This window comes from Uloborus diversus, chromosome 2 (genome assembly GCF_026930045.1).
Source record: "Uloborus diversus isolate 005 chromosome 2, Udiv.v.3.1, whole genome shotgun sequence".
Taxonomy (NCBI): Eukaryota; Metazoa; Arthropoda; class Arachnida; order Araneae; family Uloboridae; genus Uloborus; species Uloborus diversus.
Genome location: NC_072732.1, coordinates 207885467 through 207897748, shown reverse-complemented (window position 1 = coordinate 207897748; position 12282 = coordinate 207885467). Strand labels below are relative to the sequence as shown.

The window sequence follows — 12282 nt, the reverse complement described above, 5'->3', positions numbered from 1 at the left end:
TCATCTTGCTTTTTGCGACTGTCCTGCGGATGTTCGAGACAACCTGGCACTCAACTATTACATCGACGGGGTTCGAGATCCGGAAATCCAGAAAGCTCTACGGATGGCGGATGTCAAAGACCTGAATTCTGCTGTTGTGTATGCGATGAAGTTGGAGGCCGCCCAGCAAGCAACCCGTGTGGATCGCCATCCCATCCGAACTCTGGAAGCTGATGAGTCTGATTCCAGGTCGTCCCACCTCGCTGAACTCGAGAGACAACTCGGTGACTTGGCAAGACATCTGAGCAGCATAACAGCTCAAAAGAAACAAGAGCAGAAGTGCTGGAAATGCGGTAGTGAAGGACACCTGCGAAGGAGTTGTCCGGCTCGCCAAGCTACGCGAGGGAAGGAAATCACCACCACCAGAGCTCTGCAGATTTCCTCTTCTAGTAGTGGCAGTGATGGACTTTTCATTTACACCCATGTAAATGGGAATCCTTGCAAACTGATTGTCGACACTGGAGCCAATGTGACAATCGTTAGGACAGATGTGGCTCGTGAGTTTGGATTGAAACTGCTGTGGACATCGCCACGCGTAAGTCTCCAGACTGTGACAGGTGACAAAATCGAGATTGACGGTAAAGTGGACTTGGAAATAGTGTTTGGGAATGCCACCTACCATCATACGGCATTCGTCGCTAATATCACGGACCCCTTCATTCTCGGATTGGACTTTTTGAAGAAATATGACTTCACTCTCGACTTCAAGACTAATGAGCTGCACTCGATGAGAGAAGACATAACCGTTTTCCCTGCAGAAAGTGATGTAAAATCCGCTCATCAAATAATAGCCCAAACAGATTTATCGATTCCCTCAAGGTCAGAATCATTAATACCTGGCTCCATTGAAGAAACCAATAGTTTTCGATTTGAACTCATTGAATACCCTAAATTAAGCAATAGCCTAAAAGGAGTGCTGGTAGCATCTACGCTTGTGGACCTTTCTAAGGATGTAATTCCCGTGAGAGTCGCCAACGTGAGTGAAAGGCTAAGGACTATCCGGAAAGGTGAAGTGTTAGCAACTTGTACTCCAGTAAACTGCATCATTAGAAGAATCAATTCCCCCGAGACTGTGTCTTCCGAGTCCTTGACATCGAAGTTAATTGGGAGTGCGCCGTTATCGAAAGATCAAAGAACTGCTGCGGAACAATTGGTGGATGACTTCAAGCATCTGTTTTTATCTACATCGGAGGATGTTGGCCGTACGAATTTAACGCAGCATAGGATTTACACTGGAGAACACCCCGCTATTAAACAGCATCCAAGGCGACTACCGTTCGCCAAGAAGGAAGAGGTTGAGACCCTCCTGAAAGAGATGAAGGAGAATGATGTAATAGAACCCTCTTCCAGTCCTTGGGCCTCTCCCATCGTCTTAGTCCGAAAGAAAGATGGCTCCACCAGATTTTGTGTCGATTACCGACGGCTGAATGAAATCACCAAGAAAGACTCTTTCCGGACACAAGTGGTTTTCGACCCTGGACTTGAAGAGCGGCTACTGGCAGGTTGAGATACACCCTGATGACCGAGAGAAGACAGCGTTTACAACTGGACAAGGCTTATGGCAGTTTAAAGTGATGCCCTTCGGCCTCTGCAATGCACCAGCTACGTTCGAGCGTCTTATGGAGACAGTGTTAAGGGGACTTTCCTACGAATCCTGTCTGGTCTACTTAGACGATATCATCATCGTGGGACGCAGTTTCGAAAAACATCTGGCAAATCTTAGGAAGGTGCTGCAAAAGCTTAAGGAAGCCAATCTGAAGTTAAGCCCGTCCAAATGTAATTTGTTCCGCCGGGAAGTGAACTACCTTGGTCACATCATCTCTTCTGAAGGTGTACAAACCGATCCAGAAAAGGTATCTGCAGTCAAGAGTTGGAGTCGTCCCGAAGACATCCATCAGCTGCGAAGTTTCCTGGGGCTCTGCACGTACTACAGGAAGTTTGTAAAGGGATTTTCCAACATTGCACGACCTTTGCATAAGCTGACGGAGAGCAAGCAAAAGTTTGAATGGTCCAAAGAATGCGAAGATGCATTTCTACGACTGAAGGAGGCTTTAACATCAACGCCTATCCTCGCCTATCCTCAGCCTGAAAAATCCTTCATCCTGGATACTGATGCGAGCAACGAGGGCATCGGAGCTGTTTTATCCCAAGAAATTGACGGAAATGAACATGTCATCGCTTACTGGAGCAAATGCTTATCAAAGTCGGAGCGAAATTACTGCGTCACCAGAAAGGAGTTACTGGCCATAGTGAAAGCTGTAGAACACTTCCATCATTACCTCTACGGCCGAAAATTTCTGCTTCGGACAGATCATGCCTCATTAACTTGGCTTTTGAACTTCAAAAATCCGGAAGGCCAGATAGCCAGATGGATACAGCGGCTCCAGGAATATGACATGGAGATCAAGCATCGAAAAGGGTTATCTCACGGTAATGCTGACGCTTTATCAAGGAGACCCTGTCCTGAGAACTGCCACTATTGTTCCTGAATCGAGAAACAGTATGGAACGACTAGCCCTACCGCCTATCAGGTGACAGTGACTCCAACATCATCAGAACCTGATCCATGGAGTGATGACCAAGTTCGAAAAGATCAACTTGAAGACCCCGACATAAAACCAATTTTAGAGTTTATGGAAAGTGACAGTCGACGCCCTAGCTGGCAGGACGTTTCCATCTTCAGTCCTGCAACAAAAAGATACTGGGCTTTATGGAACTCACTCCATTTACGGAACGGCGTGATACACCGGAAATGGGAATCTGACGACGGCAAGACATCTAGGTGGCAGTTACTACTTCCCCGATCAAGGATTTCAGATGTTCTGAAAGAAATACATAGTAGTGCGACTGGAGGACATTTTGGTGTCTTGAAAACCCTCAATAAAGTTCGGGAGCGCTTCTTCTGGAGCAAGGCGAAGGATGACGTGGAGAAGTGGTGCCATTCTTGTGACGCCTGTGCTGCTCGTAAAGGACCGAAGAAGAGAAGCAGAGGGAAGCTACATCTGTACAACGTTGGAGTTCCTTTCGAACGAATTGGGATCGACATCCTGGGTCCTCTACCAAGAACTGCTGATGGGAACAAATACATTCTTGTTTCCATCGACTATTTCACCAAATGGCCCGAAGCGTATCCCATTCCAGATCAAGAAGCTACCACCGTAGCAGAGACTCTAGTTCAACACTGGATCTCGAGATATGGAACACCTTTGCAGATTCATTCCGATCAAGGGAGGAATTTCATCTCTGCTGTGTTTAAGGGCCTATGTCAAATTCTCGGAATTGAGAAAACTAGGACAACACCACTACACCCACAATCGGACGGCATGGTGGAGAGATTTAACCGCACAATCCTGAATAATCTCTCACTTATGGTATCCAGAAATCAAAGGGATTGGGACAAGAAGCTACCTTTGTTCCTGCTGGCCTACCGCAGTACTGTCCACGAGACTACCGGATATGCCCCATCTCAGATGCTCTTCGGACGAGAGCTTCGGCTACCTTGTGATCTCGTCTTCGGTCGTCCTCCAGATTCGCCTGCATCGCCTGAGGAATACATCCAGGATCTCCAGGCCCGGTTGGAAGACGTTCATAACTTCGCACGAGAGCGAATCAGCATCGCGGCGGAGAAGATGAAGACCCGATACGACACAAGGTCTACTGGACATGAATTCAACGAAGGCGACAAGGTTTGGTTATGGAATCCCATCCGACGGAAAGGTCTGTCCCCCAAATTGCAGTCGCATTGGGATGGACCCTACAAAGTCCTTAACCGACTAAATGACGTCGTAGTGAGGATCCAAAACTCACCTAATGCAAAACCTAGGGTTGTACATTATGTTCGGTTAGCCCCATACTATGGCCATAGTTCATGAGTATTACGTAAACAACCATGGTTGATAACATAAAAGTTGTAGATAATTTTTTTGCTTTTAATGTTTTGTAATATTTCTTGTTATTATTGTGTTTCCTATGCATTATTGGTTATTATTTAATGTGTGTATTTGTGAACATGTGATAGAAGTTTGGCACCCTTTCTGGGGATTGTACTGCCCGGGACGTGCAGTCCTTAGGAAGGGGGCAATGTTACAAATCCTGTAAAAAGTAATAATCGTAGTAACATAACCTGTAAATAGTTTCCCGTAATGAATATACAACCCCTTTTCATTCCGCTAAAGTATCCGACCCCCTATTTCCTTTTCTTTTCATTGATAAAATTTGATAACGGTCAACGCATTTCAAGAAGCGTGTGGAATATTTGAGAGATTTCTTTCGATGTTTATAAAGGCGTCCCACGTGATAAACAGGGGAGTTTCGATTGAGATTTCGAACTGAGAGCATTTTTGCTCTGTTTATTGCGAGGCATTTCGCTGTGTTGTTTTCGTATTTGGAAGTAAATACGTGTGTAAACGTTGAGTTTACGGTGTTGTGTGATAATTCCTTAATTGCTGATAAATAATTTAGCAGTTGTTGACGATCTTTCCTGTACATAGTGTAAATAAATTTCCTGTGCTTTTATCAAGAACTGTGTCTTCATTTCAAGAAAGTGGAAGTCGCACCGAATCGGTTACAATATCCTTTTGTGCAGCTAAGCTGTTAAGAACTTCCTTTATTGTTGAAAACTCATCGTATAGATCATCTACTAATACTTTATTTTCAATATGTAACTGTTCTACAATAAATGACAAGTCAGAAAACTACTTAACCCATTAAAGCCATTGGGCTTAAAACAAGAAGGGAATTTTTACTTCCTTTTACATAAAAGGAAGTATTGTATTCGCGAAAAAATTTTCACTCAAAAATCGGCCTTAATTTCTATTTTGCTCACCCCCGAATGAATGTTGGGGTTTTTTTTCGACTCGACTAAAGGTGGATATATGCCTAGGAACGTACAGACATCCGAAATATCCATTTTGACGATCCCCGAGTTAATTACAACGAGTTTTCTCGTGACGTCTGTATGTATGTGTGTATGTATCTCGCATAACTCAAAAACGGTATGTCCTAGAAAGTTTAAATTTGGTACGTGGACTCCTAGTGGGGCCTAGTTGGGCACTTTCCCTTTTGGTTGCATTCGGGTGTTTCTAAGCTGATCTTTTACCTTTTTTTGGAGGGAAATCATTGTTAATTTCGATGTAAACTCAAGTGGTGTTATAATTTGGCGGACAGTTGGCGATATATCGCTAGTCTTTTGGTCGCCAACTTGGCGACAAATTTGGCGATTTTTTTTTAAAAAAATCTGGTATTGATTTGGCCACTGTTGGTGATATTTATATCACCAACAATTTTAAATGGGCAATTTTAATATTGAATCATATTAAAATTGCCAATAATGGGAAAATGACATTAAATTGGAGTAAAAGGAAGTCATGTGATGCACACATCAGCTCGTTATCTGTGAAATCAAACTACTTTCTCATGTAATTCACAGCTGTTTCAAAAATTTCTGGTATCCCTCAGTCAGGCATTGTATTTTTCTACCGTCTAGATGTTTTAAGGTTTTAGTAACGAACGATTCATAAAACTTATCTTTAAATCTGCTCTCTAGCTGTTTTACCAAATGTGTCATAATATCATTAAGTTATCAGCTGCAAGTTGTAGATTCATTTCAAGTTTTTTACTAGCAATTTCAAAAACGGGGGACACATTACTAAGAAAGTGGAAAACTAATGCAACCTTATTGGTTTCACATGTTGCAGCTGTACTTTCTTCACTTAAAAGCTATAATTTTCAGACATGCTTAGGGATGGATTCTCCCTCGCTTATAAAATAATTTATGGAGACTCTAGTACGGTGATGGCTAAACACACTGGCTTAAGTAAATTTTTGTTTTCCTCTCTAAATAGGGCATGTACTGACCGCTTTGTTTCAAAATTACCTTTGGTATTGTCAGGTAAAATGATGAAACTGACTGTAAATCCAAGTCTGATTCAACGAATGCTTTAATAAGAGTCAAGCAGTTTACTATAGAGTCAGCCGTCTCGGAACGTTTTGCTCTTTGATTTTCTTATTACTCTTTATTTGACATTTGTTTTTTTAAATATTTTTTTCCCTTAAAATAATGTCTCGTTTTGTGAAATATTGTTATTAGCTAGAATACGGGACTTTAGCCGTCCCGTATGGAAGTTCCCCGGGACGCAGGACAATTTTTCAAAATACGGGACTGTCCCTTGAAATCCGGGACGTCTGGCAACCCTGACCACAAACGAAGAAAAGTGAGGCCCAAGTCAAGAAGAGAATTTCTCTCTTATATTTATCTAGCTTTCAATCATAAATTTGAGAGTTCAAACATGCATATTTTTCTTGAGGGGAAAGTTTGGTTTGAAATGACTAGAGTCGCACTTTTCTTCGTTTGTGGTGTCATTTTCTTGGAATTTTCGAAAACTACAGGAATGCTTAAATTGCCCTTTCTGACCCAGAAAGGTTATTTTGTCCTTTTGAGTGCGTTGTGAAAAGTGCTTAGTATTTAAAAAAAATTGTTATTTTATTCTTTTTAGTGTAAATGTATTTCAGAAATAGAATAATTCTACCGTCACGAAACTTTACCTTATTTTTTCATATAAATGCTGGTACTTAAAGGTAAAAAAACTACAGTCGGATCCCGACTTACGCGAGGGATGCGTTCCATGACACCTCGCGTAAGTCGAAATTTCGAGTTACAGAAAATTGTTCTGTACATGATTTTTTACTTTAGACATCTTTAAACACCTTTTAAACTGTTTTAGACCATTTTTTAAACTATATATTACCGTTTCTTACATAAAGAGCTGAATATTTTATGTAATTAAAAAAAGCTGCATTATTCAACATAAAATACTGTTATGATGTACAAAACCAATGATCAATGGGAGAGAGAAACGTAAAAATAAAACAGTACGGTATGTACAGTATGTAGTAATAATAAAACACTGCACTTGTAAGAGTATATACAATAAGTTACATTTATAACTTAAAAATTGAAGATGGTGATTTATGCTGCGCAATCAGATCGTTATTCTAATATATTTTAAAATACATTAGCTTCACATTTACTTTTATAACATTTACATATATGGTAACACCCCTCTTTCAGGGTCTCTATAATCTACAATACAAGAGCAGATTCCAGTTTCATATTGTTTGCATTTTGCTTAAACTCTACTCTGCGAACTTCATATTAAAACTAAGGTCAGGACTTATACGGATTGCCTTCTCTTGACTTTTAATTATACGTTTGAAAGATTCAATCATATATGATTGTTGTGCTTCGACCCACTTTCTAGTTGTTCAAGAGTATAAGAATCTTTAGCTTTTCTTAAATTGTCGCATTTCTTCGCTTTTTGTTTCCATCTTCAAACTTTAGATGAAACAGCGTGCCTAGCTGCCACAATTTTTCATCACTTTTCATATTTAGAATAAATAAACACGGGCGCCCATATGCAAAATTTTAAGGGGGGGGGGACTCAGATATTTTCTCCATGGTTTAGCAGGATATTTACCCCATGGAAACCGATTTCAGAACAAATTAGAGTTATTAAAATTTAACATTTTTAATAACTTAGTCATTAATGTCTAGAAAAGAAATGTTTTTATATTTTTGCAAAGAAAGAAGTACTAAAAGCAAGGAAGCTCTAATCGCAAAGGGAGGAGGGCTTGAGCCCCCCTATATGGGCGCCCTTGTAAATAATTGAAAAATGAGGAGTGGTGATATATACGCATTAATAAAGCTATGTTTATAGTGTGGTGCGTGGTAACTTGCGTAGTCAGTGATGCTGAAAAGATAAAAGTACATTCACGAAGTCATTGTTTAGTAGTCAATAACAAAGCCGAAACGCTTTGTTATTAGCTACTAAAAATTGCATCACGACTTCTTCCCAAATATTTTCGTGTTGAGAGCAAGAAATTCGCTATAGCTCTAAAATTCGTTGCTCCTGAAGAACTGGCGTTATAGCCATTTCGCGTATGTCGGATCGCGTTGTAGCGGGAGTCGACTGTATTATACGTGTCTAAAACTTTAAGCAGTTGCACTAAAATTTAATCCTTGTTCCTCTTTAAGATTTATGCTTGCTAATTTCATCCTTGCTTCCGAGAAGTCTTGATTCAAAATTTTCATAATGATTGCGTTTAACATTACTGTTGCAAGGCAACAAAATTTGTAACAATGGGTTTTATATTTAAACATTTAATGGGAAATTGCATGAAATTTTGCTATTTTCCATTCTAACGGAAATATTAATTTTCTTTCAGAATTTTAATTTTTCAGCGTTAAGTTGTACTTTATGTTTAAGCAAATCTTTTAGTGTAATCCAGAAGTCTCTAAGTGAACTAGTTGCTGAAATATAAGCAAAACCAAGCCTCAGATTACTCCGTGACAAACAGGCAAAATATAATAAAAGTGCTTAAAAAAATCCCGATTATAAATTTTTTTAAAAAACCTTTTTGTGGAAAGAAATATTTACTAAAACAAATCCAGACTGAATGATTTTTCAACAAGTATTTTTTGTTTTTGATGCGATCCTAATTAAAAATAAGACATTCTATACACAGTGCGATTCTTTTATTTTACACAATTCAATCTTAGAAAAACAAGCAAAAAACAACTCATCCAAAAACGTTTTTCACCTTCCAGAAGCAAATGAAATTTGATCCCTGCCAAACCAATGACCGCGCGATTTCTGACCCCCCCCCCCCAAGTAAGAGTATGTCGGGATTTTTCCAAACCCCCAACCCCCCTCGGGATCCTTACGTAATTAATGAATTGCGCCTAAGATAATCATTGTAAAACTGAAAAATCCAATTAAAAAAAAAAACGTTTTTAAACAATTTTAATGAATGATTTGAAAAAAAAAAAAAAAAATCATTCGATTTACATCGAGATTCAAATCATGCTTTGCATCAAGCAGATATAAGCCAACGAATCCTGCCCAAAAATCAAGTAAAATGTTCATTTTTGCTTGCTTTTTTTTAAACTTTTTTTTTTTTTTTTGAGTTTAAGTTGGCAACGCGTATGGTTTAAATTTTGAATAAAATATTCATTAGTTTTCAGTTAATCATTCGAGTATGCAGGCTCTCAGTTTCGATCTTCAACGCAGCGGTTGCTAGTTTCGGTTCACGTTTTGCATCTCATCTGTGAACTTTTATATTCTCATGCGCTGTATATTTATATGATTGTGTTGTTATCGTTTATCGACTAGATACATAAAATAAAAAAATATAAAAAATCTTGACCTGATCCCAGGGTTGGCTTTCTGCCGGCAGAAACTAGTTTTTGCCGTGCCAGGGGCAGAAACTGGTTATAACCGGTAAAAACCGGCAGAAACTGGTAAAAACTTAAAAGCATCTTTAATTACTTAATTTATTGCTAAATGATTTTCGTTTAAGCAAACTAAAAAAATTAAACTTCATTTCATTATTTAAAAAAATAAAATCCTATGCTAATGCCTTTAATTTAGTTCGAGGAGGGAACTTTTCAATTGCAGATGCTCGTAATGTTTGGATTAATCTAACAAAGTACAAAAAATCATATAGGTGCTCAGGAAAGAGGAATGACTTACAGAATTAAAAGGCATTTCTGATTTTAATTTGCTCACTTATATGCTTCATCTAATTTGTTTGTGATCGAAATTATCACATGCTTCAAGAAGAAAGTGCCAGAATTTTACTTGCCAATATTTACATAGATTTTATACCTAATGTCAAAGCTTTGCAAAACGAATTGGTCCTATTTCTCGAAACTTATTTTTTCAGTCGAATTTCTCCCACTACCCCAGTTACTACATGGTGGACCAGTTTTTAAAAAATATACAATAGATGAAAGTTTCACGAACATTGCTTGTTCCTTCATGCATTGCCTGCTAGCTCTTCTGTTGCAGGAATATTCTAAAGTATCTCATTTGTCATATTAGATTGAGAAACTGTTTAGATTTTAGAAACCACCTTTTCTAAGAAGCAACTGCAGGGAACAAACAATGTAACATTTGATTTTAAATTGTGGTAATATCGTATTAAAATTGTGCTTTGGTTAACAATTATTTTTTTCTGTGCACTTCCTATTACATGTCAATAATTTAATTTTTTCTCATTTGTGAGTTTTTGCCAGTGTCTGCCGCAAATGTGGCAGAAAGTGGTTTTTGCCATGCCGGTTTTAACCGGTTTCTACCACCGGTTCTTTAACCGTCTCGGCAGAAACTTGCCAACCCTGCCTGATCACCAAGTGTGTGTGGCTTATCCCACTTGGCAGACAGCAGCATCTAAACCTAGTCCATTAACCCGAAATCTCCTCGAGTCATGATAAAGGGTACTGTTATAGTGAATCTTCTTTTAGTCTTTGGCCAGAGGCCCAAAAGACCAGGAGACCCAAAAGCACCAAAAGTAGCCAAAGAGAGAAGTTCGACTTTGCTCAGTCGGCTATACCCCCAGGCACTTGGTGCCCATTTTAGTCGCCTCTTACGACATGTATGGGCTGTGGTGGGACTATTCTAATCCGATCCCACACGGTGGTGATCCACAAGTAGTACCGGGATTAATTGCTACTGTTTACTTTTACAGGAAAAATACTTAAAAACTGAGGTTGCGATTTGTAAATGACCTTCAAAATAAATTAAATTATTGATTAATAAGTTGTAGGTAAATATTTTAATTTCCACCTTCGCAATCAACTAATTAACATAGGTTGATCCAGAACTATAGTTGGGGTTGGGGCTGCTGGGGCTAACCTAACCATAGCGACCCTTCAGTCACGTGTCCAGCACCTTACCGACAGGGCTACCTTAATCCGTTTCTGATACAACATATTATAGTTGGGGTAAACCTAGTCTGGAAGCATTGTGAAGGCTACGCAAATACTAATCAAAGCGTTAAGACGATGGGTTTGCCCCAACCATAGTAATTTTATCGCACTGAAAACTTCAAAACATGAAAGTTTTTTGGTCGCTGTTTCCATGGCCTGAATGTTTTGATTTCGAGCGTCGATGTTTCGAAAAATTGATGTGATGCTATAAATGTAGCATTTCATCTTGAGATCAATAAATTTTGTGTCAACAGCGTCAAAGTAAATACTATAAATATAAGTTTTAGTGGTAAATGAAATTGACAAAGTTTGACAACAGCGAAAATACGAAGAAATTGTTGCTCTCGTCGGTCAAAATCCGCGGAAAATCGCCATGTCATGACACATGATAATGATTATGCAGGCGTGTTTGAGATATCTTGATTGTCTATTTGGCTTAGGCACTCTAGGCCACTGCAATTTCACATCGTTAAAGTCCAGCAGGTCTTAAGTTTAACCCTCTGGTGGGAAACTGAGAGTCGAAATTCTCAGTGTCATCCATGCCTAAATATTGGTAGCACATGAAAGACTGGATGCCATATCGGAGGATCGCACTAAATCTCGTGCTCTACCGACTCTAGGTTTGCAAAAGGTTTCTTCTGCAGCCGTATTGAAATGAAAAAAAAAAAAAGAAAAAAGAAAAACATAATAAATTTTGAAAAATACCGTAGTACTCTTGACTCAAATACCTAGATAACCAGCAATAAAAACTGTCCGGAAACCATTCTAAAATTCCTTTTATCTAGCCAATGTTAAACAGAAAACATTTGTAAGCCCTTTTACTTTTAACATCCGGCAAAAAAAGACATTGGAAATCAAATGTAAACATTTCACAGAACCAAGTATAAAATCGCTTTTTCACATTTGAGTTTTTATTAATACTTATTGAAGATAAACTATTGCATTTATTCACTTACTTTTTTTTCAACTTCTGAAATCTCGTCTGTTTCAGCTCTTTCACTTCAACCGACATCTTCCTGTTCTTTCACAACTTCAAGGAATTTGAAAATCCACTTTTGTCTTTTAGAACCGATGGAACAATCAAAGATGCGCAGCCAATAAAAAACAATAAAATTCAATTAAAACCGACTGCGATTCATTCAGTACATGCCCAACATCATTGTTTTGCGGTGTCAAAATTTGGTAAGATACATCCAACGTGTGACAAGAACAGTTCGTCTTGTCAAATCAAGCGGGAATAACACACGGTTACCGAATTTGCTCTGAACTGAAAAAATCAGCGCAAGCGCAGTCGGGCGATTCTAAATGGTGCGTGAACTAAAAGCGTTAAGAAAACGTTCCATTTAGTTGGAGGAAATGAAATTCGAAGATTAAAATGTAGTCTTTCAAAAAAAAGTCCATTTCTTTCATACTCTGCAGCATAAAATTTGCTTGCAATTAGGATTATCCAATTTCAAGGTGAATATTGTTACGGATGG

The 12282-nt window shown here is 38.8% G+C and overlaps 1 protein-coding gene across 1 annotated transcript in view; it reads right to left on the bottom strand.

Moving 5' to 3' along the window:
• The window catches only part of LOC129216776 (tetratricopeptide repeat protein 39B-like), a 56863-nt gene extending 45047 nt beyond the window's left edge, over window positions 1-11816 (bottom strand). Inside the window, exon 1 of the mRNA XM_054850992.1 lies at window positions 11761-11816. Coding sequence (XP_054706967.1) covers window positions 11761-11816 — 56 coding nt within the window. The remainder of the gene's footprint in view (window positions 1-11760) is intronic.
• Between the last annotated feature and the right edge of the window lie 466 nt (window positions 11817-12282).